General features: G+C 33.1%; 2 protein-coding genes and 1 pseudogene across 5 annotated transcripts; 1 reads left to right on the top strand and 2 right to left on the bottom strand.

The window, feature by feature from the left end:
* The first annotated feature begins 236 nt into the window (after positions 1–236).
* LOC101511103 (uncharacterized zinc finger CCHC domain-containing protein At4g19190) lies at positions 237–6,714 on the top strand. Of its 4 annotated transcripts, none has more exons than XM_004513391.4 (8): positions 237–382; positions 772–1,056; positions 1,138–1,200; positions 1,300–1,457; positions 1,573–1,671; positions 3,901–4,102; positions 5,290–5,407; positions 5,512–6,714. In XM_004513391.4, exons 2-8 carry the CDS (start codon positions 832–834, stop codon positions 6,453–6,455), a joined length of 1,809 nt encoding a protein of 602 aa, XP_004513448.1. In that variant the 5' UTR covers positions 237–382; positions 772–831; the 3' UTR covers positions 6,456–6,714. The 4 variants fall into 4 exon arrangements, with proteins under 4 accessions (XP_004513448.1, XP_004513447.1, XP_012574931.1 ...); XM_004513390.4 differs by having other exon boundaries at positions 267–425; XM_012719477.3 differs by having other exon boundaries at positions 288–440.
* A 1,127-nt stretch (positions 6,715–7,841) lies between these two features.
* On the bottom strand, positions 7,842–12,383 carry LOC101496175 (disease resistance protein Roq1-like; annotated as a pseudogene).
* A 61-nt stretch (positions 12,384–12,444) lies between these two features.
* On the bottom strand, positions 12,445–17,534 carry LOC101510777 (uncharacterized). The gene is made up of 13 exons (XM_012719468.3): positions 17,081–17,534; positions 16,291–16,465; positions 15,910–15,993; positions 15,533–15,774; positions 15,215–15,446; positions 15,048–15,127; positions 14,688–14,772; positions 14,332–14,463; positions 14,118–14,231; positions 13,585–13,632; positions 13,329–13,413; positions 13,051–13,095; positions 12,445–12,962 (listed from the first exon to the last, which is right to left on the bottom strand). The coding sequence occupies exons 1-13, from the start codon at positions 17,275–17,277 to the stop codon at positions 12,934–12,936; spliced, it is 1,548 nt and encodes a 515-aa protein (XP_012574922.1). The 5' UTR covers positions 17,278–17,534; the 3' UTR covers positions 12,445–12,933.
* Between the last annotated feature and the right edge of the window lie 8,258 nt (positions 17,535–25,792).

The raw sequence follows: 25,792 nt of genomic DNA, 5'->3' as shown, positions 1-25,792 counted from the left end.
TAACTTTCTTTAATAACTATTTTTTTTTTTACGAATTTATATTATTTTTTAAAAATTTTCTTACGTTTTTTGATAAATTGCTTGATAAATTTATGTCATTTCATTTTTTTTCTTCCCATTTTATCTTCATTGTATACTGTTAGTTAAATCAGCTAACTTATGATAGCTTATTTGTAATACGTTCATGCAAGAATATGAGTAAATTGGGGGTATACTACCATTTGTGGGGGTAAACATACCAATTTTGTAATCCATATCCATAACCCAATATCACACAACAACCCAACTGACCCAAATTAAAAAAAAAAAATCAATTCGCCTGCCGCATACCCGATTGGACGATTGGAGAGAGAGAGAGAGGATTATTCGAAAAAATTTCAAGGTGCAATCAAACACGATACTCATAGACGATTCAATTGATTGATGTAATAATACTTTAGGTTATTTGTTTTCTCATTTCAATGATTTTAATTCGTTTATGCTCACATATTTGTTTTGTAATTGTTGAAGAATTATTTCATTCACGTTTAATTGCACACCACTTGTTCGACAAAAGTCCCCATTGATGATTTTCTCGACATGAATGGTTTTTTAGTGTTTTTGTTTGCGTAGGATTTAATGATATGGTCAATAATGTATTTAAAGTTGTATATGTTGACTGATTTGATATGAAAAGTAAGTTAGTTGGGTTCTTCAGTGGGATTTTGTGAAAATGACCCTTTTACTGAAAATTGATGATTCATGGTTTTTCTTGATGGATTTTATTTGAAGGTTATACTGCTTGAGTGGGGTGTTTGATTGACATTGTGGTGTGGTGTGGAGAAAGAGAAGATGGAGGGTGAGGAAGGAGGAGGTTTGAGGCTGAGCAAGAGATTCTCTGATGATAAGGGTGGAGGAGAGGTTGATTATAAGACCAAATCAGGCACTGCGTGGAGCCACAATTTCCTCAACCAAAAACCATGGCATCCTCTCTCTTACCCCAACCAACGCCGCAAGTGGATTGCTGAGCAAACACATGCTGAGCGCCAACGCCGAACTGAAGAGGTTGCTCGTGAGGCAAGGACCTTTCCTCTCTTCCACCAAGTTTCAATTCCAATTCCAGTTCGAATTCCATAACCCTTTTATTACATTTTGCAGTATGCCCAGGAGCAAGAGTTTTATCGCACAACAGCTCTCATCTCCAAGAAGGACAAGGAAAAGGTTCCATTTTGCACCTCACCTCTTTCTTCTTAGTTTGTTTCCCCTTGTGGGCTGCAATCTGTTTGTTCATATTTGTGTTTCGTGTGTGTGTGAGTGTAGGTGGAGCTTATGCAAGCTGTTAGTTTTATGTATGTTCGTCCTCCTGGTTACAATCCCGAAAGTGCCAAGGCTGCGGAGATGAATGATGAGAAGAAAAGAGAAGACACCATGAATAAGGAGCCTCCACAAGCCAATCCCGATGGACCTTCCTCTTCATTGTACATTCTCTCTCACTTTGCTTTGTTTTTCTTTCTTCAAAGTAATCTAATTTCTTTGTGACTTGTTTTCATTTTTGGTGTCATTGAATGCGTTTTTGAATTACTTAATTCCTAGGCCGCCGCAGGGAGAGAAGAAAAAACCAAGGCCTAAAGATGTTTTTGGTCGTGCTCTACCAACCGAAGAAGAATTCGAAGTTCTTAAAAATGCGCCAAGGTATGTCAATTAGTAATCTTTTTTCTTGCAAGGATAAGTTTTTATTGTTGTATTTCTGATTAGTTGGGTTGCTTGGTGTTGGGTGTCAGGAGTTTTTCCTCTCATATTTGGCTGCATTTTCTGTAGAGATACATGTTATTTATTGTAACCAATTCGCCCATCATACTAGGATCTTGGAAGTAGAGTTTTTTATAGCACAAGGAGATCACCATTGTGGATGTTTTTTCTCTATTGTGTGTTGTCAGTGTTGAGTATGACAAACAGATCACAGGGGCAAGCTTAAAACTGTGACTGACTCACTTGGCTGGCTATTGTGTTTTTTTTAATGTGGCTCATAACGAATTAAAGATGAAGTAAGGATAAACTGGAATCGTTGGTGAAAAATGTTCCATCGTAGAGACTTCATAAATATAAGCATGAATTGTATTCTAGATCTTGTGTAATATTGAATGGGTAGAGTAGACTATTTCTTTTCAAAAACCTTTATTTTTTTCCCTTTAACTTAATTAATGATAAAAGGAAAGAGTAAATTAAGTTCACCTCATTTAAATTATTCTGCCTTTTATCTATTTCGAAAACTTGCACAAATCCCTTTTAATTGGTATATGTCATCATTTAATGAATATCACATCTTGGTCTGAAAGTTTAAACTTACTGGAGGTACTATATTCAAAAGGGGATGCTATTCTTTCACTGCGCTTTTAAGAACATCCATGTTAACATAATGATAGAAACATGTATCTTTATTACAAGGAACTAGGTAAGAATCCCTTGAGGATCTGCACCTCCCGAACACATAAAGGCTTCAATTCATTCAAATGACTAGCCACCCCTGTTCTTGAAGTTTCACCTTGTCGTCAAGGTGACAGTTGGACCACTCTCTTCCACTTCTGAAAATGCTGAAGGCACAACTCCATTTTCCCTCAATGTCTGGCGGTTGGTAGGTCGTCTGAGATTGACATGTAAAACCCACCTCTTCAAGGCTGTCACTTGCTCTTCAATTTTCGACACCCTGACCCCTGTATTGGTGCCATCACCCGTGCACATGGTCAATTACTGTATTGTGCCCACAAAAGGACCCCCTAATGCGCTCCTACATTGCTTGACTGACATTTCTCTCCTCCGTTACAAATTTGATTATGCTTGTTTTTGTGGTGGTTGTGGATTGACCAACTTGCAACCTAGAAAATGCTGACAAATATTCTCCACTTGACTTTCTTTCGCTGTCTTGTTTTCCACCTTCATCTTTGCTTCTGTTTCCTGATTCTCGATCCTTAATATTGAGAAATTGCAGATGACGTGTCTCTACCTCACGGGTTGTCTTCAATGGCAATATTGTAGGCTTTCCCAATTCAAGCTTATTAGCCCTGCCCCATGTGTCCATTCAATCGAAGACGGGTGTCTCCAATTTCCTCCGCTTGGCAGCCCTTCCTCATCACACTCATACATTAGGTATCTCTGTTTTAAACTTCTTGGTAACCTTTTGCCCACTAATGGCGTCAAAAAATATTTTACCATTCGCTCTATCCATGTGAGACAAGCATCCTGTGGTGCCAATCGCGCCTTCAGTCCGTCTTGGTTCTCTTTCCAGCTTGAGATTATCGTCTCAATTGTGTCTAACTTAGCTTTCATTCTTGTTGAAACCATGTATTCTCTCTCTGGATGAATCTCCAGCACCAATTTGATAGAAAGCAGCATATTTATTTGAAAGAACTAGGAATGAAATCCTTGATAACAGTATGAGTTACAGAAGTTGGGGGTCTGCACCTCTGAAATACCCAAATGTCCCAATTCACTCAAATCACTAGCTGCTCCTGTCTAATCCTTTCTTCTTATTTATATACACATAATAGTCTATCTCTAACTAAATATACAAACTAGGAGTTACCAATCAAATAACAACTTCAAACTTGTATAGAGAGCAAAGGGAGGGGAGTAATCATCTGTGCATAATGAAAGGGAGATAGATAATCACAATATAGGTTTTGAAAGTGACTGAGTTCTGTTGTATGTGGTGCATCCTAGATACCTTTTTGGGGATATATGTAGGGATAAAGTTTTTCCTGATTACCACAGGTTGTTTACCTTGTATTATTGAATTTGGGAAAATGGAACTCCATTCTCTATATTCTGACATGACAGTGTGGTCTTGAAGTTAAAATTGCTATTGTGAAACCCCATGAATTATTGTGAATGTAATTGTACTTTTAGTAACTGAATGGTTTTTAGGCATGAAACAGGAGTTGCTGCTAGGGCAAAACCTTTTGGAGTTGAAATTCGCAATGTTAAATGTTTAAGATGTGGGAACTATGGTCACCAAAGTGGTGATCGTGAATGTCCCTTGAAGGACGCTATAATGCCAAGCGAGGAAAACAGATTGAAAAGAGATGACCCTTTGAATGCTATTCTTGCTCACACAGACCTTACTGAGGTCAGTTACTCTTTTTATTCACTTATTGTTTGAGAAATTTTACAATTTAATCCATAACATTGTGGATTGATACACTTATGCCTGCAGAGTTTGGTTTAATTAAATTTTTTATAAATAGTCTTTTTGTCGACAAATTTACTTAGTTAATTCTTTGAGTGTAAATGTTAGTTGGTAGTTGTCTTATCACACTTCCATTAAATAGTTATTACACTATTAAGCTCAGTTACACCTTGAAGCAACTAAATTAGAATGTGCTTAACTGCTTATAATGATTTCCTCATAAGAAAATATGCTTCATATCATAATGGGATGGCTTACATCTGTTCACAAACTGATCTCATTTACTGAGAATTCCATTTCTGTCCGTCTTCCTCTATGTCATTCGCAATCTCTAATTAACATAAGATCACTGGGACCTGAATATACTTGCACCAAGTAATTGAATGTGGCAGAATTTAAGTAAGCAATTGATTATTTTCAACTTGCTTCCTGCTATTATTTTCGTATAATCCAAGGGAAAAAATACTTCATATCTGTAGTTCCTTGTATTTTTTATCCTTTATAGTTTTGCTTCATCATTGTACAAGCAATGCCCATTCTCTGATAAGTTTGTGTTTGGGTAAGCTTATTTTACTTTTGTGAAAGATAAAACAAAAATATTATGGAGGGAGATTTTGCCTGGACTGTGGAATTTCCTTTTTTGTGGAATAACTAATTTAGACACTCGTGCTTAAAGAATGAGTGTGACAAGCTTAAGACCTGTGCAGTATAGCAAACAGGTTGCCCCAAGGGTTTAGTTTTGAGCAGGAACAATGATTTTGCATATAGTAATAGAAGAAGCACTATGGAAAATTGGTTTTGAGCAGGAAAGTTTTTCTATGGAGCTTGGCATGTGTGTCCAGTTACTGACTTTGGTTTATTATACAGAAAATAGATAGAAGTAAATAGATGTGGAGATAAATAGAATAGAAGAAAATAGATTAAAGCCAGATATGCTCCAATATGGATGAACAATTAGGTAAGAACTCGTAAAAGATAATTTGCTGTTGGATACTGAATCTGTATGTTCTTGTCATGTGTAAATTATATAGTCTAGATGCAATGAACATCTATAACACTCATTCCCCTCTCCCCCCAAAAGGTGATATTTGATATTGATTTTTTTTGTTTTGTTGCTAATGATGCAGCCTCTAAAATGGGAGCTCAAGCAGAAGCCAGGAATCAGCCCTCCGCGTGGAGGGTTTAAACCAGATGACCCCAACCAGCAGATAGTTGCCGAGGAGGACATATTTGATGAATATGGAGGTATCTGCTACCAGCTCTTATTCTTAATGTGGTTTGTATGCTTGACGTTAACATCTTAGATGTTTGTTCGAATCAACCATAACTAATTACTGCTGATTTTATAGGCTTTCTAAATATGGGCGACATCCCTGATTTATTGACCAACTTATCCAAAAAACCAAAAAAGTTCAAAAAGAAGAAGCACAAAAAGCAGCAGCTAGTACATTCAGAAAGCGAAGCATCTTCTGATGATGGAGAGAGTAGATCTAAGAAGAAAAAGGTTAAGGCAAACAAAAAGAAGCGAGATTATAAAAGGCCAGGTTCATCAGACTCTTTTGTCGCTGAAAAAGATCATGGGAAGAGCAGACACAAGAATTCAGAAGATTCTGACAGTGACAGAAATGATCGAAGTCGAAGGACTAAACGAGAGCATTCACTTTCGCCCAAAGGTTATGATCATCCTAGGCACAGTAGGAGTAAACATGGTAAACGGAGGCATTCGTCTTCATCTGAGGAGTCTGGTCCTGATGGTTACAATGGAAATTACAAGAGTAGTGATAAGCATTCATATTCATCTGAAGATTCTGACAGTGACAGGGATGATGATCAAGGTAGAAAGAATGCACAAAAGCATAAGAGGAAACATAGCAGAAAAGAAAATTCTTATGCTAATGAGAAGGATTCTGGTCCTTCCGATTATCATGTAAAACACAAGAGCAGAAATGAGCATTCATATAAATCAGATAATCCTAATCGTCAACGGCAGCTCGAGGATAAAAAGAGTAGCCATAAGTATTCATCAACAACCCATTCCGATTCTCAAAGGCATCACATAAGTTTTAGTCATGATCGGTACCATGCATATTCTTCTGATGATTTTGATGTTGAAAAGGATGGTCGAAGTAGAAGGATAGAAGAAAAACTTCGTGGTACACCTGAGGGTAGTGAACATCACGAGCATGATATGAGCAAACAGAACAAAAGAAAGCATTCATCTCATAGAAGTGAAAAAAGTTCTGATCATTGTGAAAAACATCATAAACTGAAAAGAAGCAGCCACAAGTATTGAATAGCTCATTTCAACTCCAATGAACATCAAACAAATTGTAAGAGAAGGTACAAAGTTTCACAAACTTTCATCAGAAGTCTTCCCAAAGGTTGTCAAAATATTTAACACCGTTTTCGTAATTATAGTCACCGTGTTCATCAACCTGTCATATGAAGTTGTTTGCTGTATTAAATAGGAAGCAAAATTTTAGTGCGCAATGAATCTGTTGTATCCAACGAGACTCTCTTCAATCAACAAGTAACTAAATTACTTTCTCTAACTTGCCTTGAGTCTGCATAAGAATTGTAATTTTGGCCATTGTTTTTTAATACTAGATCAATTCAATTGTTGAATATTTCAAAACCAATTTCATTTCATCTTAAAATTAGATTATTTAAAATCAGGGACATAGAAGAATTGGATAAATTTTGGTTTGAATTATAATGGATGAATTAAAACAATCTTTAGTTTATCAATTTGATCATAATGTCAAGACTCAATCCATCAAGACTTGTGCAGCTGTTGGCTTGACCACTGACTGTCAGGACCCATGTTGTCGGCGACTTGGATGTGCGACAGTGGTGGTTAGGACTCGAACCTTCAATAGCTAGGATTCAATTGTCATCCTCGGACATTCATGTTTTTGTCCACCGATCTATTTGACACCAGGCTTGTTAAGAGGTATCCCTTCGCCTTGGTTGTGTTGGTTAGACGATTGTTATTGCCAACACATTGTTTGGTTTGCATGTAGCCGACCTATATGTCGACGGGTTGTCATTTAATAGGGCTATCAGTCAATTGGATTTAGTGAATGGCGGACATCCCATACTTAAAATCATAACTCGTGTTGTTAATAAAAATTACAAAGATTAATTATGGGTCTCTAGTAGATTCTTCTAATAGAATGAAACATATCAAAATAGGTTCTTTTCATTGGACTAACTCCTAATTAGTCCAATATAAAACGCATAGAAGATAAATGAAAGTTATGTTTTAAATCATTTTGTTAAGTTTTAAATCATTTTTGGCGATCCTAGGATTTATTTCCTGCAAAACAGGAAAGCAAACCACTTCATATCAGCCATTTGAGTAATGTGCTTGTGCCATAGACTGATACAAAGAACTTGAAGAAAAATGAAGAAATAATCTTTTAGTTCCTAACATCTCTATATGAGCAGATTGCAGGAGGAGTGACCAATAAGATTGAGTAATGGATACAACTTTTATTAAATTAGATTTTTATTAAATTAACTTTTATTAAATTAGATTTTTATCAACTTTTATTAAATTAGATTTTATTAAATTAGATTTTATTAAATTAGATTTTATTAAATTAGATTTTTATATGTTGTTCAAGTTATATATCAAAGAATACCAAAAAAAATTGAATAATGGATACAACTTAACATGATTTCAATTGAATTAGATGGAGTTCACATCTTGAATCAAAGTAATTGAGTATTTTAAGAAGATATTAATTAATGTAAAGCGTTTAGACTATCACAACCACTCGTACGTATGACTTTAGAAATAGTTAATGATAAAGTCAAATATTTTTAATGATCCGACAACTATGAATGACTAACATTGTAATCCATGAAGCTTGAGCATTGAGTGAAAACCCATTAGTGCATCCTTTCTTCTCTGCATCTCTTTTCCTTCCACAAACTCTGACATAAATTTGACATCCTCTTTTTTATTATCTTCATGGACCTCTAAATAAGAGACCAACTAGGATTTGTTGTTATGGTTGTCATGTATGGCCAATATCCTTTCAGAGCCACATGGCATAGTTATTTCAACTCATACAAAATCTCTACTAGATTCCATTCATGCTCTAAAAATGATATTTCCACTTTGCACACTAAATCACACAGAAGAAATTGGTCTGTTATCTTTCCTGCAGAAAATATGTAGTTACATGAAGAAGTGAATTGCTTAGTGCCATTGATGAGTACACTCGACTTGAAATCCAACACCGTATTGTCTTTATACATTGGTGGCTCTCCAGCACAACATAAAGCTATCTGCAGGAGTTTCTTCTGAAACCAAAAACGTAACAATGATTTTTCCTTGCTTTCTTGCTTGTACCAATTTAGTCTTCCTTCAAGAATCCCTTTAAAAACGAATCCAAAATCGTTACCTACAAATGAAGGTGTACATACTTCAATGACATTAATGGAGCAGATGTTAAGAGAATACACATCAATCAATGTTCCTCTTCCTTCATTATAAACAAGCATTGCTTTTGGAAATACTGCTGCACCAACTTTTTTTTCTTCATCCTCAAGAAACTGAAATCCTCTACAGTCATAAGCCATTATTATCTCAAGTTTAGGCAATACATGAATACTGTTCAGTAGCTGAATTAGCTTCTTGCATTCCCTTGAAAACAATCTTTGGAGCCCCACCAGATTTCCCATCGATAATTGCAATTTATCGATGTCAGTTTGGTCTAAATAAACATCTCTTATATTCTCCATCACTCCCAGTACTTCAGGGAAGCTCTTGAGACGCAAGCAACCTCTCATATTTAGTCTCTAGAGATGACAGATTGATGCAGGGCATCAAAAGTTCTAGTTTGGTGCATCCTTGAGTACTCAATAGCACAAGTCTATCCAGAAACCCGACCGGCTTATGAATCGTGATTAAATTAGTGAAATTATCAAGACACAACGCCCCCCCAATTTACTAGTCCAGGCAAGCTAGGTAGCTCAGTTAATAACTTGCAGCCTTCAAAATCCAGAAAGCTCAAGGACTCAAATGGCTACAGAACAAAAATATAATGACATTATAAGATTTTAACTGGAAAGACACATTAGAGTTTCAGACCAGCTGAATGTGTTAAAAGAATACATACCTTGGGTGATTTGAATGATATAAGGCAACTTTCGGGCAGGGTAAGTATTGTAAGATTCTTCAGATTAAAATCAGTCGGTAAAGAATGTGATGGATATCACTCCAGTCTAGAACTCTCAAACTATTTGGTAGTTTTTGAGGGCATCTAGAAAAGCGTGCGCTTCTGATTATAAGAATTTCAGGTTTTTCATCTTCTTAAATGCTTTTCCATTCCACGGCACTTCTTTGTCATTACACAAGTTGATGATTATATTTATGACTTCAATTGTATCTGTGCCCTTTCCATTCCAATTTTCAAATCATTAGTTAAACAGAATGTGAAGTTTAGAAATCCCATCTACATATTTCAAGAAATTACAAATTCTAAACCATGACATCCTTTTCTGCTTATTATGGTAATAAATTTCATTGAACATATGTTTATGAATCTAGAAATTTAGTAGTGATTAGTCAGAACAGCAATGTATATATATCATAAGGAAACCAAGAAAAAGAAAAAACCATAGAGATGTTTTGAGGTTGTAACACAGCGTATTTTCTTCCAAAACATGAACTTTGTCGTCATCAGACCATAATCTACTACGTCTTCCATGTTCCAATTTTGATTCCTGCCTCACGATTTCTCTGCCCATGTCTTGAACTAAGAAGTCATGCACTCTCACAAAACCACCATAAACAATTTTTATGAGAGATTTGTCAATCAGCACTTGAATGTCATTTTCCACATCAAAACCATGCAGGTATAGTATTTCTTTGACATCATAAGAATCGAAGAAACAAGCGATGTCTAGAAAAACACCCTTCTCATTTATTTCAAATCATCATATCTAACTTAAAGAATTTCACAAATCTCTTGACGAATAATTCTTTCATATTTATGTAATGCAGATTTCCATACATCTAAACTTTTGCCAAACAAGTGAGAATCGATCATAACATGGATCGATTTTGTTGTTTTTAAAGGCATGCCAATTAAACAATTCAAGAGATTTTTTGTGATTTAACTGTTTAACCTCATACAAATTTAGAATCTCATGAATGGACTACACATGTTTGTCTCGTGTACTGATTTTGATCTGGCTTCCGAGGCCAAACCAATCACGTCCCCCTGCAAGTACTTGCATCTGCTTCACTTTGTCAACACTGGATAGTCCAGCGCAATTGGGTTATTAGCAACATGTAAAGGAGCACGGTTGACCTTTCACCTCAGTCAAAATTTAATAATAGGTCTTTAGAAGTTGTAAGTTGTGCTACTTTGGTTAGTCACATAATGTGTCAACTTCTTCAGAAACTTGTTAGCTATTAAATCCAAACTGGTTCTTGAGAAAAAAACACAGACCAATTTGGTTTCTAAGAAATGAAAAGCATCAATTTGATTCTTAAAAGTATCAAATATCAGTCAAATTAGTCCATGACCAATTTGGGCCATTACTCAAGAATCAATGTGAAGGACAAGTGAATTAATGAAGAAATTGACATACTATGTGACTAATTTGTGCACATAAAATACAAATAACTATCTCTTTTTACTTCCTATGTTTCCTTCATCTAGAATAGTATCTGCAATTTCTATTACATTGTAATATTATCTATATAAAAAGTATTAGGCAAGAAAAAAGGGTGGTTAAAATAAATGCATAAAAGAATGGTATATTCTCATAACTGAAATATGCTGAATCACACTTTAACTAATAAACATAAGACAATATAGATCTAATATTTTCTTTACCATTTTCTTCTACAATTTACGAAAAACATATCTAGCATTTTAAAAAAATTTGAAAATGTCAAAACTATATTTTCATAATTTCTCAAAATGCATTCTTCTTATTTTTGCTTTTCTATATCAGTTGTTTCTTTCATCTCCTTTTAGCAATTCAAAATAAACATCGATTTTATAAATTGAAAACTGAAAATGTTTTCATAATGTCTGAAATAACCTACCCTTGTTGGAAATGCCATCCAATATAGCAGCTTGAAACAAAGCATCCCTCCATTTGCTCACCTTATCAATTTCATCACAAAAATGTTTCCTCAAATTAAAGCATCACCATAAGCACCGGTTTGGTGGCGAACTAGTGATGGATCAACATCATAAAAAACCGGCCAAAACAAGCGTCCATGTGTGTTGGAACACTCAAGAATCATGACAAGTTCATTCAAACAAAATGTCGAGGATGTATAGGTTGTTAGAGAAAACAACAATGAAAATCCTAGATTGTTGAATTGCTTGGTGAAGTGATGGTGTAATTTGTTATCCTTTTTGAATTTGTTGTTCATCAATGGAAGTATGAATACCCTTTTCATTAAGAGAATTGTAGAGATTTCCAGTGAAACTGTTGCGAGTATCTTCGCCTCTAAAACTTAGGAAAACATCATAAGTCCAATCACAAGAGATAGAGAATGAAGGATGTTTCATAGTGTGATACTGTTTGTGTGTGAGTTTGAGTGTTAGCTGTTAATTTTGTGTTTGTATTTTATAATGTTGTTATGTTATATAGAAGAAATTAATAAGTTGATAGGTGAAGGAATCAACTAAACGCGCTAAAGGTTTGGTGGTTGAAATGCTGAGAAACTGCATCACAACACAAGTGACTATTGAGGCAATGACTTCACACTTGCATAACAATTAGTCTTCTCTATGGTTAGTGACATAAATGGTCCACTGTAGAACGTGGTTAAAATTCACTCGAAACTCTAATGACAATTGACGACATTTCTTGAACGTATAAGTTAACAACTCTCATCGTCTTTAAGATTGTGATCTGATTGATATCGATTCACTAAATTTTGAGAAACACATTTCTAATATTTTTTTTTTATTGTTATTGAAGAGAAAATATGAATAATTTTTCTGCATCTTATTGAAGGAGGACTTACATATATGAATAAACAAGGCAATCTATTGCCAATGTTAGCAAAGCTTTCGGTGAAAATAAATGTTTTCAACATTTTAACCAATATAAATTCTCATATATCCATATTCATGGGTTATTTAGGTTCTCTTTGTTTCGATTACACCAAAACTATATTTTTTATTTTTAATCTTAACCACCTTAACAATGTACATGTTTATATTTAGTGGTTTTCGGGAGACAATTATTGGCGGATGATACTGCAGTAAAAAATTAAATATTTAGTCAGTGAAAGATTTAATTCAGAACAAAGTTGTCATAGATACCCCTTTTATCATTATGTCAACATTACAATGTCACAACTCAACAGTACATTAGCTGTTATGTTGGAAGAACCATAGGAATTTCTAGACAAGTCATAATAAAGAAGAAATTGAGAGAGAGAAAAGGGTCAGAGTTAGTCACAAGTGATGGCACATGTCTCTAATTTGCCAACCTGGGCATGCTAGTAGTGGTCACTCATGACCCATTTGACAAGTTTACAAACATCAACTTAGCTTCAAAACTTTGACATAGAGAGCTACAAGTGAACCATTCCTCAAGGTGCATACATACATAGATAGTGATATCCCTGTACACTAAGGTAAACCCAGTTGAAAATTTAGCAGGCTTACCCACTATCATCACACAAGGTGAATCTCAATCTATTTTCTAATTAACAAGGTAATAATGTACATCAAAATAAGCATAAACCACCTATGCTTTTGTGCTGTCCATTGATTATATCAGGTGGAATAGTTTATTCCAGAATCACCTAGAATTAAACGGTTGGTTAGAATAGTTTAATAACTGAATAAACATATAGGAGTAGTTTTATCAAAGTTATAGCTAGGTTTTATTACTGTGTGTGGATTCGATCGATGACTGCGGCAACAAGCTTCCCTTATCTGTATCAAGTCCAAAAGATGTGGTAGATCATATCATTATTCATTATCTATAAGGGACTAAAAAAATGTATAAACTGAAATATCATGCAGGCATTTAAATATCTTTTTAGTCTCTGCAAGTGTACCGGATTCACCTTTAGGAATATAAATTGATAACACGCGGCACCAAAGATTAGAATGTGATAAGGTAAAAAGAAATAGTAACATATTATACTTTACGAGAAAGTACCTACCTTTAGAGTGGCGCTTCCCCTTGACAGCGGCAAAATTCTTATATGTATAACCAACAAAACTGAGATCTTGAGGAGTTAAGAGCTTCTGTAGAAAACAATGATACAAGAAACTTTGAGTTTTTTTAGTATACTACAAAATCAATCAACTTATATTTGGCCTGGAAAATTTGTGTCAGGGTAAACAACTAGAACTGATCAATTCAACAGTGGAGAAAAAATAAAAGCTTAATCTTTCTACAAGTAATTACAGTTCTACCTTTCTGATAGGTCCGGATCCAGCTCGAATTGGCTTTGGTTGTTCTACCTATTACAAATAAAATACATGTAACAATTTCAACTATTTATGTTTACAAAGTAATAGAACCGGAAAAAAATAAATATGAAAATCCATGCACATATAAGTATGAAAGCATAAGCAAGAAGACGATTTCACAAATAATTACTTCACCCATAATGTTCCTAAAAAAAATTGTATCAGAATAATTCACTAAACAAAACCGAATTTAAATGAACAAGGCGAAAATTCATGCAAACATGTAAGTATCCATTTACAAGTATCAAATGTACAAGCACATCATCATACAAGTATATCAGTTGGAACAAATCAAGGACATGGTTGTATCTTCAATTTCTTAACTGCAATTACCCTAATCTATCCTCTAAACAATATTGCTCAGAACATGACAGTCACCGGCCTTATAGTTTGAATGTATCCATATTGTGCAACTATGATAACACATAGGGGGAATGTATGCGATTTATCGGTACTGATGCACGTAAATGTGATACCTCATCAAATTTCATAAAATTTTGAGTGTCAAGCTCCCCAATGACTCGTGGTTTAAATGCTGCCTCTGTTTCATAGAGATTGTCCCATACAACATCTCTAAACCAAGGATGAGCCTGCCAATACAGAACCAGTGATGTTATCAGGGAATAACATGATTTAATACTAATTCATTGTACGGGGAAAAAGAGAGAAAGAAAACCACATCTTACACACTTTAATTTCAATTGCTCCTCTCGTACCGAGCCTATGTGGAACACCACAAAGCAATCTGCATATCAGATCTTTTGCTTCGGGTGTCAATCTCGCCTCGTCCGGAAATTTTAAGTGATTTTTCCAGTGCACAATCTGTAGACATTCATCACAATAATTTAAACCGTTACTGTCAGTGCTACTGAAAAAGTAAGGCACCAAAATCCAATTGAATGCTAATTGTTACTATCACATCCAACTTTATATTTATATCATAAATCATGACTTATAATTTTAAGGAACTAGACCCAAAATACAGGTATTCATAGGACCAAAAAGAAGCGCTTAAGAAGGGAAGAATACGGAAAAAAGATTAGAACCTTTCTGCATGTTGTTACAGGATCATCAGAGTAAAATGGAGGATAGCCGACAAGCATCTCATACATTATAGCGCCAAGAGACCACCTGCAGCAAGTCATAACACATGTCGGAAACAAGGAAGATATTTCATTTCGAATAGAACGGTAATTTTTTTTCTTTAAGCAACATATATATTCCATAAGACACAAATATCATCTTTTTCAGGTCATGAATAATAATCTCTATACAACATTTTTATGAATAATGAAATAGATTACATAATGATACCTCTCTTCGCTGATGCCTATTATATAGATAAGAAATGGAAACAGAAAATGGATAGATGCAATCCATGAAAATGAGAAAGAATGTTAACATACCAGTCGCACTCGACACCATAACCCTTTTTCAGTAACACTTCCGGAGCAATATAGTCTGGAGTTCCGACCGTGGAAAATGCCTGCCATGAAATGAATAGATAAGCTGGAGAAGAATTTGCATGCAAGTAAATGAATACAATTTGTAAATGTGGGAAGAAAGCAATTACCAACTTCCTTCTATTCATTTGCCAATGTTGAAGTTGTTCGAGAGGATTTTTCCAACGCCTACCATTTTTGTTATTATCTACGTCCGTCGTCTCATTCAAGTTTTCATCGTCCAATATTTCATTTTCATTTATAGATGATAGATTTGAGCAGTCAAGTGGCTTGCAGAGACCGAAATCCGACAGCTTCATGTGACCGTTTATGTCCAATAGAAGGTTGTCAGGTTTTATATCCCTAAGGAAACATGAAGAAAATTATAACTGAATATATGGTTTATAAGAATACAATCAAATTACAGATTAAAATGTAATAACACCAACCGATGAATGTAATTGTGTTTATGAATAGACTCTACGGCCAAAACGGTCTGTGCAATGTAAAATCTAGCCACACTTTCTGTCAAAGTTTCTTCCCTCATCAACAAAGTCATTATATCACCGCCCGGTAAATATTCCATTATAAGATATAAGAATTCAGTGTCTTGAAAAGAGTAATAAAGTTTCACAATGAAGTCATTGGCAACTTCTGCAAGTATATTCCTTTCAGCTCTAACATGCTCAACCTATGATGTGAAACAAACTCAATGAATCAAAAAATATTCAAATCTGATGTCAAACATGAAAAATAGTACCACAATTTTTTTGTTCTTTTGTAAGAATAAATTGAACAATGGAAAGAACAAATATGAAAACCTCACCTGTCCTCTGCTGAGCATTTCAGACTTTTTCAACTTTTTCATGGCATATATGTTACCTGATTTCTTCTCCCGACAGAGTCTCACCTGTGAAATCACATGTTATAAGACGTCGCAGAATCATTGCAAGATCATAACATTCTAAACCAACATAAGACACGAACTAAAGAGTAATTTGGTACATTGCTACATACAAAAATGCTATTTAACTATTTCTGAACGAGTCATGAAGACAGTTTTATATGCAGCCAGTCCCCTACACAAAATCTATTTCCATATAAGAAGAGTTTTATTCTTAGGAATGTAGATTAATAAAAATATTAACAAAGATAAGAAACAAAGAAGGAACAAATAATTATCTAATAGAGGTGTGCATATCTGTACCTCCCCAAAGGCTCCCCTGCCAATAATGGTAAGAAGGTCAAAATCATCAACACATATTTTATGTCTTTTTAACCGCATATACTCAGTCTCCTTGCTCTCTAAATCCTTCAATAGGTTGATCTGTTCCTCTTCAGGTACATGAGAAGATTCTAACTTCTTTTGTAGCTCTGAACGCCTGAAAATAATGAAATCATCGTCAGTAGCCTACCAATCATCTTCAGAATCAAAATTAAAGTGTCCATGAAGACATTTCACTTTCTTGCAAAAAACCAGAAAAAAAAAATTGTTGTAGAAAAAGTAGCACTCCTCTCAAATTCATCATAATAAATGAACAACATATTCCTTGTAAGTAGTAACCAAAATGTTACTGAGAAACTTTCCCCACCCCACATTTCTAAGAAAACCACACATGTTTCCGAATTTCGGACATGTAGTTCCAAACGACAAAATTTAGAATCAATAAACAAAAATTCCAATGCAATCAACAAAACCATTTAGAATTAATCAATATCATTAAGAATGCACATGCACCTACCTATCACACCCCAAAAGATGTAACAATTTATTTAACAAAAATCCCAAGCTTCCATTCCACAACATACATGTATTATTATTATTGTATTAGAATAAGCAATTTCACAATAACAAACACACATTTCACAAAATGAGAGGAAAAAGACACAAAGCAAACAATAAGAAAAGGTCCAATAAAAAGGCATCAACAACATGCAAAGTAAAACAAACAGATCTCTTAACAAAGATAAAAAAAAGAAAAAAGAAAAAAAGATACCTTTCCTTGCGTTCTTCAATGTGTTTCATTTGAGACCTATAATGACTCTCAATGAATTTCTTAGCTGCAGCTACCCTTTCCATTGTCAAACTTGAAACAGCCTCATCTTCTTGATCTTCACCACCAGTATCAGCCATGGGACCCACCTCATCTTCTTCTGTATCTATGATCTCCACCTTCACCGTGTGATTCTCCATGCCAAAACCAAAACCAAAACCAAAACCCCCTCTCTCTGTTTCTCCTCCTAGAAAATGGAAAAATGATGACAAGAAGAAAAGAGAGAGTTCTAAAAAGAGACATGAAGGGGAAGAAGCAATGTAGGACAAGTGTTGAATGATGGTTGGTTGGGTCCCTCAAGTTAATTTGGAAATAATCGATGAATACGAGATTCTGAGAGAGAGGTCTATAACGTAACATCACATTCATATTCATAGGATTCACCCTTCTCTTCTGTCGGAACATCCGTACCATTAATAATTCTATCTTTTATTCTTTATCTTCCAGCCGTACCAACAAAGAAATATATCAACGCAAATTCATAGTTGAAATAGAAATATATTTTTCAAAATAATTTCTACGTAAATATTTGTCATTAAATATTTTAACGATAATGTGGTTGAATATCTAATTTATCTACGTTTATTCTACGTTATTTTCTCAATTTCAGTTATATTTATAATTTGAATGATCATTTGTCTATTTATTTAAAATAAAATATTACTTCCTTTTGTTCCAATTATAAGAAAAACTAAAAACACCAAACCAATTAACTTTTTATTATTATTATTATTATTATTATTATTATTATTATTATTATTATTATTATTATTATTATGACTTTTTAGATATTTTTACAAATATTTCCCTCATAAAAAAGTGTAAGACATTGAATACATCCACTAATATTTAAAAGACAAATATTAAATAACAATAAAAAAATCATTTAAACAACAAATGTATTTTAAAAGTTACAATGTTTTCTTATAAATGAGACTAAAATAACTCCAAATTTTTTCTTATAATAATTGGGACAGGAGGTAGTAGAATATTTGAAGAGAAAATTTTACTTTTACAATTTTAAAGTATAAAATGCAAAATTGCTAATATTTTATTTCTACATTTTAACTTTTCACAAGTGTTTTTAGGACACTTAGTAACATTTTTTTTTAAAGTGGAGATAGCAATCTCAAATAGGTTGACACATTTAATCTAAATCAATATATTTTCTTTTGGAATGAATTATATGAAGATTGATCAAATTATATATATTAACAAAAGTAATTAATGAATTTTAGATAAGGACGGATTATTTAAGAGAATTTTAGTTCAAATCTTGTCTGAAATAATTATTGATCTGATTTTACTTTCATCTTGACCGAACTTTGGATTACTAGAGTTCTTTCTCTTGTGAACCAAGGTGTTAAAAAAAATAATTGGGCATATTTAATCTATACAATCTCAATAAAAAAAATTAAGTTTATTGTCTAAATTATCCTCAATGATTAATAAATTAGATCATTTAAAATATAAAAAGTTAAATGAAATAAAATGTATTTTAAAGATACTATAATTAAAAAGAGATAAGTTTATTTTTTATTTTTTATTATATCTAATTTTAAAAAATATTAGCGCTTAAAGAAAGAAAAAAAAGTTGAAACGGTATATATTTGTATTTCATTTTGTTAATCAGGTTTAAGATTGATAGGGTTAGAAGAACAAATAAAAGTTGAAACTTTTGTACTTTAAATTCTTTCATTGCATACTCCCTTCATTACAAAATAATTGGAACATCTAACCATTTATATAAGTTAAGAAAATATAATAAATAAAAAATATTGATTTTATTAAATTATCTTTATTAATTATTGTTGTATTTTTTTTTTTGTCTTTTATAGTGAAAATGGTAACGGAATTCGCACGTGAGCTCTCAAACTCGAACCAGTAACATGATATATAACTTAACTATATCAATATTTACCGGTTAAGCTAAGTTTTATAAATAATATTAATTAGATAATACAATTGAACAAAACAATTAAAATTCTATATTAAAAATTAAATGACAATTATTTTGAGTCAAAAATTATCAAAGATAATCCTTTGTATTTTTTCCCACCCCATATAACGAAATAACCCCACTGCCAAATTGCTCTGCCTACTAAACCAGTTAGTTAAAACCTACAACCACGAACATGCTTTGGATTACTTTTATTTCTAGTTGATGTGATTGAAGTTCGTTTTTGTGAGTGTAATATCTCTTAGGGGGTGTTTGGTTGGAATAGATATTTTAAATCTTGTGTTTAGTTTAATTTGTAAAAGGAGAGAGGAAGACAGTCAAATTCCCTACTATAATTCATTTACTTTAAAATATCATTAAAAATCCATCCATTTGAATTAAACACAACCATTAAAAATCTCTTCTCTCCCCTTCTCGACAAAAATCTCTTCTTCCCTTCCCTAAACCAAACAAACCCTTAGGTCTTGATTTAATTTATTTTTGGTTGATATTAAATCAAAGAATTAGATTAGTTTGATATAACAAGATTGTCTCCGGTAGAGGAAATGTATGGGAAACCAATATATATATATATATTAGTTTGATGTACCTAAGTGATATCAATAATTCTTCACATCTTAGATATTTTTAAAAAGTTTAAAAAAATATATATCATAAAAAGATACCTTTGAAAAACAAAAATCATGAAAATGTCAAAAATTGAATTTCAAAATAAGTTTTTTGGACCATCATGTGCATTATTTGAATCATTCTAGTAAAATTAAGTTGTTTCAGATCACTCTTGTGCATGATTCGAATCACCCTCTTAAAAACAAAATTTAAAATATTTCATAACATCACTACATTTTAGACCCTAATCCAAATCATGTCAGTAAAATTAGATTGATTCAAATAACGCTTTAAATGATTGGAATCGCCTTATCATTTTTGGCTTTTTCAATGCATTAGAAGTGGTTAGATAATATGTTAATATGTTCTTATACATCTTGTGCTTAGATGATATGTTAATATATTTTAGCTTATAAAAAAAAGGAAGAAAATCTCTCATCTTGTGCTTAGATGTGAGGATCAGATATAGGTCACATGCAAGGATGAAGTGACTGAACCACAGGGCGGGTCCGATAGTAAGACTTAAAACAACCGCCTTATGACTCCGTGAAAAATAAACTTTTACTTAATCAAAAGGCCTCAATAAAAAATTTATTTAATAAAAAGGTCTTAAATTTTAAATTTTTTTTAAATTAAAACATATAAATCTTTTTTAAATTTAATATTGTCTCAACAATATTAAATCAATTGAAAAAAATATATAATATGATATCAATTATATTAATTTAGTGATGTCATATTAAAATTTAGAAAATTCGCTTTAGGCTGCCGCATAAGTCTGAGTCAGGATAAAATTTGGTGTAATTTTTCTTTTTTTTCTTGAACTTTTAATTTATACAATTATTGATTAATATAAAGTTTTGATTCTTGAAAAGCTATTTTTCATTATTGTGAAAAAGTTTATGCACAATTGTTGATAAATTTTCTGGTTTGTTTGAGTGCAGAAAATTGTTTTATAATTGGTTGAAGAAAAATGAGAGATTTGAATTTTCAAGGTTTTGATCTAATATGAGAATTTGTGATTTAAAGATGAAGAAATTATGATTGAAGATGAAAGTTGTTGAGTTTTATTATTTACTTGGTTTATTAATTAATTAGTTTTAAATTTTTAATAAAATGATTAAATGAGTTAATAAAATAAATTTAAATTTTAAATATTAAATATTATCTAGTCAATAACAATTACATTGTCACCATGTGTCACTTCATCTAAAATTAGTCATGTCACCATTTTTTTACTAAAAAAAATTCATAAATGACTTTTTTAAAACTTGTTAGAATTTGCAGGCTATAAATCAAACAAAAAAATTACAATGAATAAAATCAAAACGAAACATATTTGCAAAAACGAAAAATATATTTAAACAATTCTAAAGGTAAATATATGTGAAATGTAATACACCTAAATATTCATGAGAATATAAATCTATAGTTATATATGGACAGCAAAATAGAGGCTGCTCCATAAATCTCTAATATGAGTTACTCGGTCGTTTAAGGCAAAATATTTTCCTAATTCCCATAATCTTTGGGAGTCACACGAGTCATAATCTTTCATACTCATGGAGGATTATATGGACAACAAAAGTCTTGGTTAAATCTGGCTGCAAATGGAGTATAGGTCAAGAGCTAATATTCCTGTGTGGGGTACCCCTTGGTTGTAAATGATCATGATATGCTTGCATTTACGGTTCATATGGTCATGAGTGAAGGACTTAAGTCTTGGAATATGGAGTTAATTTTCACTATATTTTCATCTCAAGAAGCTGAAGCTATTCGAAATACACCCTATAAGCTAGCTGGTATTCACTCAAAACCATTCCGGCATGTATATTGTATGTAACGGATACTAATTTGTTAGCTACGCCTCATTTGTTTTATCATATTTCCTCTATTCTTATATATAAAAATGTTCATTTAATATGTTAGTTTGAAAAGCTTTTTACTAAAATAACTTTGATATTAATTTTTTCCATACTCACTACAATAAACATTAATAATTGCATTTATAGTAAAAGTAAAATAATATAAAAGACATTTAAGCAATAAATACATCTTGAAACTTGTAATTTTTTCTTATATTAGAGGATCAAATTTCTCCAAATTTTTTCTAATATAAAAGACCAGAGTTAGTAGTAATTCGAAAGTGCTCTCGGAAATGAAAATTTTGCCTCGAGAGCATAGGAGCAACAATGGGGCAAGTCCTGTAGGACCACAAAATACATTGATACCACATTTCTATCCAAAACTTTAAACTGTTACATATATGGGGCATCTCTCTTACATATCTAAAATTTAATTCATTCATATTTGATATGAGACTTAACTACTCACGCTTGAACTCAACATTTTTCACCCTCAAGTGTGAGTCTTCCACATCCTATACTTGCATCACCATTATTACCAATGGAGCACACCTCTTAACTACACCGTCACGAAGACTTTCGATAAAAGGATCCAATAAACCATGATCAATTCCCTCAGACTCTTTAATAATTGGCATCAGAGCCTTATTCTTGTGTAAAGATTAACTGCCTTGTGAGTCAAGATGACTTCAAACAATGATTCCTTCTACCAACCCTTTTCTTTCAATGGTGGTGGATCATATATTGGAAAGAGATGATGCAAATTTTTATTGAAGGTGTTGATTATGATATTTTGCTAGCTATCATGAATGGTCCATTTGTCCCCAAACATCAAGTCAATGGTGTAGAGGTGGACAAACCTAGAGATGTTTGAACCAAAGATAAACAATTAAGAAAATGTACAATACAATTTGAACACAAAAAACATTATCACCACTGCCTTGAATATGGATGAGTTATTTCGAATTTCATATTGTAGAACTGCAAAAGAAATGTAGGGCACACTTCAAGTGATCTGTGAATGTACTATCGAGGTAAAAGGGATATGATGAACCCATTGACCCATGAGTATGATCTTTTTAGGATGAAATCCGACGAAATCATCCAAGATATGGAAAAGCGATTCGTACATATAATTAACCATCTTAGAACTCTTGGGAAAAATCTAAGAAATGAAGATTTAATTAATAAATTTCTTAGATGCTTGAATTGAAGTTGGCAAGGACTTGCATTTAAAAAAAATATCAAATAAAGTGATGCGGAAATTATGATAACTTTAAAGAAGAAGAAGAAGAAGATGAAGACATGAGCTTAATAGTTCGAAAGTTCAAAAAGTACATGAGACATAAAGGAAAAACAAACAATTTTCAAGTCTCCTAAAAAAGAATGAGGAAGAAACTTCCTTCAATCCAACATGCTACAAATGTGGTAAGAAATGTCACATAAAATCTGATTGTTCCCTACGTCAAATGAAACATGAAAGAATGGACAAACACATCAAAAAATCCAAATGGAAGAAGGGCTTATATTGCTTGGGATGACAATGATATGCATTCATCTAACGGTGCTGAAAATGAAAAGACAAAGTTGTGTCTCGTGGCAAATCAAGAAGAAAACGAGGTAAAATCTTGTGAAAGCAAACCTAATTTAAATTATGTTGAATTATTTACTATTAGTGAAGAATTAAATGTAAGTAAATCAAATTTAGAAAAAAATGTCTCTAATTTTAAGAAAACTATTTTCACTATTGAATCAAAAGTTGATATTTTAAACAAGGAAACATAAGTTCTTATAAATAAATTTTTATAAGTAAGTTCCCTCCTGTTGGTGGGTTCACTCCCCAAGTGGAACCCACTAGTTTTATTATTATTAATATTATTATTGAAATAAAAGAAAGAAAAAAAATGGAATTATTGGGCTAGGCCCACGTGAAGGAAATAAAAGGAATTTAGAAATCCTAAGAATTAGAAGAACGAAAGAGAACGGCTGCTAGAGAAGAAAAATAAGGGTTTGGTTCCGATGGCGGTAACAGGTGTGTAGCAAACTTGCTCCGTTTGATCTACAAATTTAGTATGTTATTTCTACCACTGAGTTTGTTATTTTAATATACAGTTTGAGTAGTTTTATCTTCTCTGAGAGTAACTTTGGCATACCCACTTTAGTGGAAAGTTGTTATAAGGTTGTTATTGTTGATTGATGTTCCCTATTATTATTAAGAAGACTCTAGTGTACCCATTAATTATTATAGTGGAAGTTTTACTGGACTAGGTCCCGTGGTTTTTATTCTCTCAATTTGAGGGAAGTTTTCCACGTTAAAAATTGCGTTTGCCTCATATTTAATTTTCTGCCAATTATTTTTGCTCTGGAATTGTATTTTCTGTTTGGTCATTCATCTGGCAAAAAAATTCCGCATTATTGAGATAGTTATCGCTAATTATCTCTGGTTTTTTCCCAACAAAGTGGTATCAGAGCTCGATTGATTTGATTTGTGCATTTAAATGGAGGAGGAAAATAAATGTTCGAGTATGATTAAACTCAACTCATCTAATTACACACTTTGGAAGACTCTCATGGAAGATATGTTATACAGTAAAGATTTGTATAATCCTATTGAGGGTGACACTGCTAAACCCGCATATAAATCTGACGCTGACTGGAAGAAGATGAATAGAAAGGCAGTGGCGTTGATCAGGCAGTGGTTGGATCTTAGTGTGTATCCACATGTTGAAACTGAAATAGATGCTAAAAAGATGTGGGAAAAATTAAAATAGTTGTATGAACGAAAGAATATGCAAAATAAAGCATTCTTGATTCGGAAGCTGGTGAATATGAAATACAAAGATAAGGATTCAATGGCAGAGCATATGAGTATTTTTCAGAATACAGTGAATCAGTTGACAACTGCAGAAATTAAATTAGATGATGAGTTGCAAGCGTTGTTATTATTGAGTTCCTTGCCTGATAATTGGGAAGTCCTTGTTGTGACGTTGACCAATTCAGCTCCAAGTGGAAAGTTGAAAATGTCAACAGTTAAAGAAAGCATGTTGAATGAAGAAGCTCGAAGAAAGGAACGTGGTTTGATTGGTTCTTCCTCAAAGTCAGAAGCACTAGTTACAGAGTCACGGGGGAGAAGTCAATCTAGAAACTTCCATAGAGGCGACAACTCTGAAAGTCGTAGCAAGTCAAGAAGCAAGTCGAGGACTAGAAAAGAAGTGATATGCTATCATTGTGGCAAAGCGGGTCACATAAAAAGAAATTACAGGTTCCTTAAGAGAGATCAATCAAGGGAGAGAGATGAAGACAAAGAGAAGAAAAATGATAAAGATACAACAACAGTTGCATCTATTAATAATGTCTACATTGTTTGTGATGATAATTCCATAAACCTTGCATGTCAAGATTCAACTTGAATTATTGATTCGGGTACCTCATATCATGTTACTCCTAGGCGTGATTTCTTCTCATCTTATAGTGCTGGTGATTTCGGCATGGTAAAAATGGGAGATGAAGGAGTATGTAAAATTATCGGTATGGGAGATGTTTGGGTTGAAACTGGGATTGGTTGCAAGCTTCAATTGAAGAATGTTAGACATGTACCTAATATTCATCTCAATTTGATTTCGGTGAAAGCCTTGGATATTGAGGGTTATCACACTTACTTTGGTGGTGGTGGTATATGTAAAATCACCAAAGGGTCCCCAGTGGTTGCAAAGGAGCAAAGTTCCACTTCTCTCTATAGGATGCCTACGAAGTTATGCAAGGAAGAAGTGAATGCAATTGAAGATGCATCTTCTGATTTATGGCATATGCGCCTCGGTCACTTGAGTGAGAAATGACTCAACATACTTGCGAAGAAAAACTTTCTTCTTGTGAAAGGTACGTCTCTAAAAACTTGCACTCATTGTTTTGCTGGAAAACAACATAGAGTTTCTTTTCATAATATTGGTCCTCATAGGAGGCGAAATACTCTTGATTTAGTTCATACTGATGTTTGTATGATGGATAGTAAATCTCTTGGTGGTGCATCATATTTTGTTACTTTTATTGACGACCACTCTAGAAAAGTGTGGGCATTTCCTTTGAAATCTAAAGACCAGGTATTTGGCGTCTTCAAGCATTTTCATGCAAGTGTTGAAAGAGAAAAGGGAATGAAATTGAAATGTATTCGATCAGATAACGGTGGCGAATACATAGGTCCATTTGAAGAGTATTGTAGAGAAC

The sequence above is a fragment of the Cicer arietinum genome, chromosome 1 (genome assembly GCF_000331145.2).
Source record: "Cicer arietinum cultivar CDC Frontier isolate Library 1 chromosome 1, Cicar.CDCFrontier_v2.0, whole genome shotgun sequence".
In the NCBI taxonomy this organism is placed as follows: Eukaryota; Viridiplantae; Streptophyta; class Magnoliopsida; order Fabales; family Fabaceae; genus Cicer; species Cicer arietinum.
Note: the sequence above shows the minus strand (reverse complement) of the source record. Positions and strands in the feature narration are given on the sequence as shown.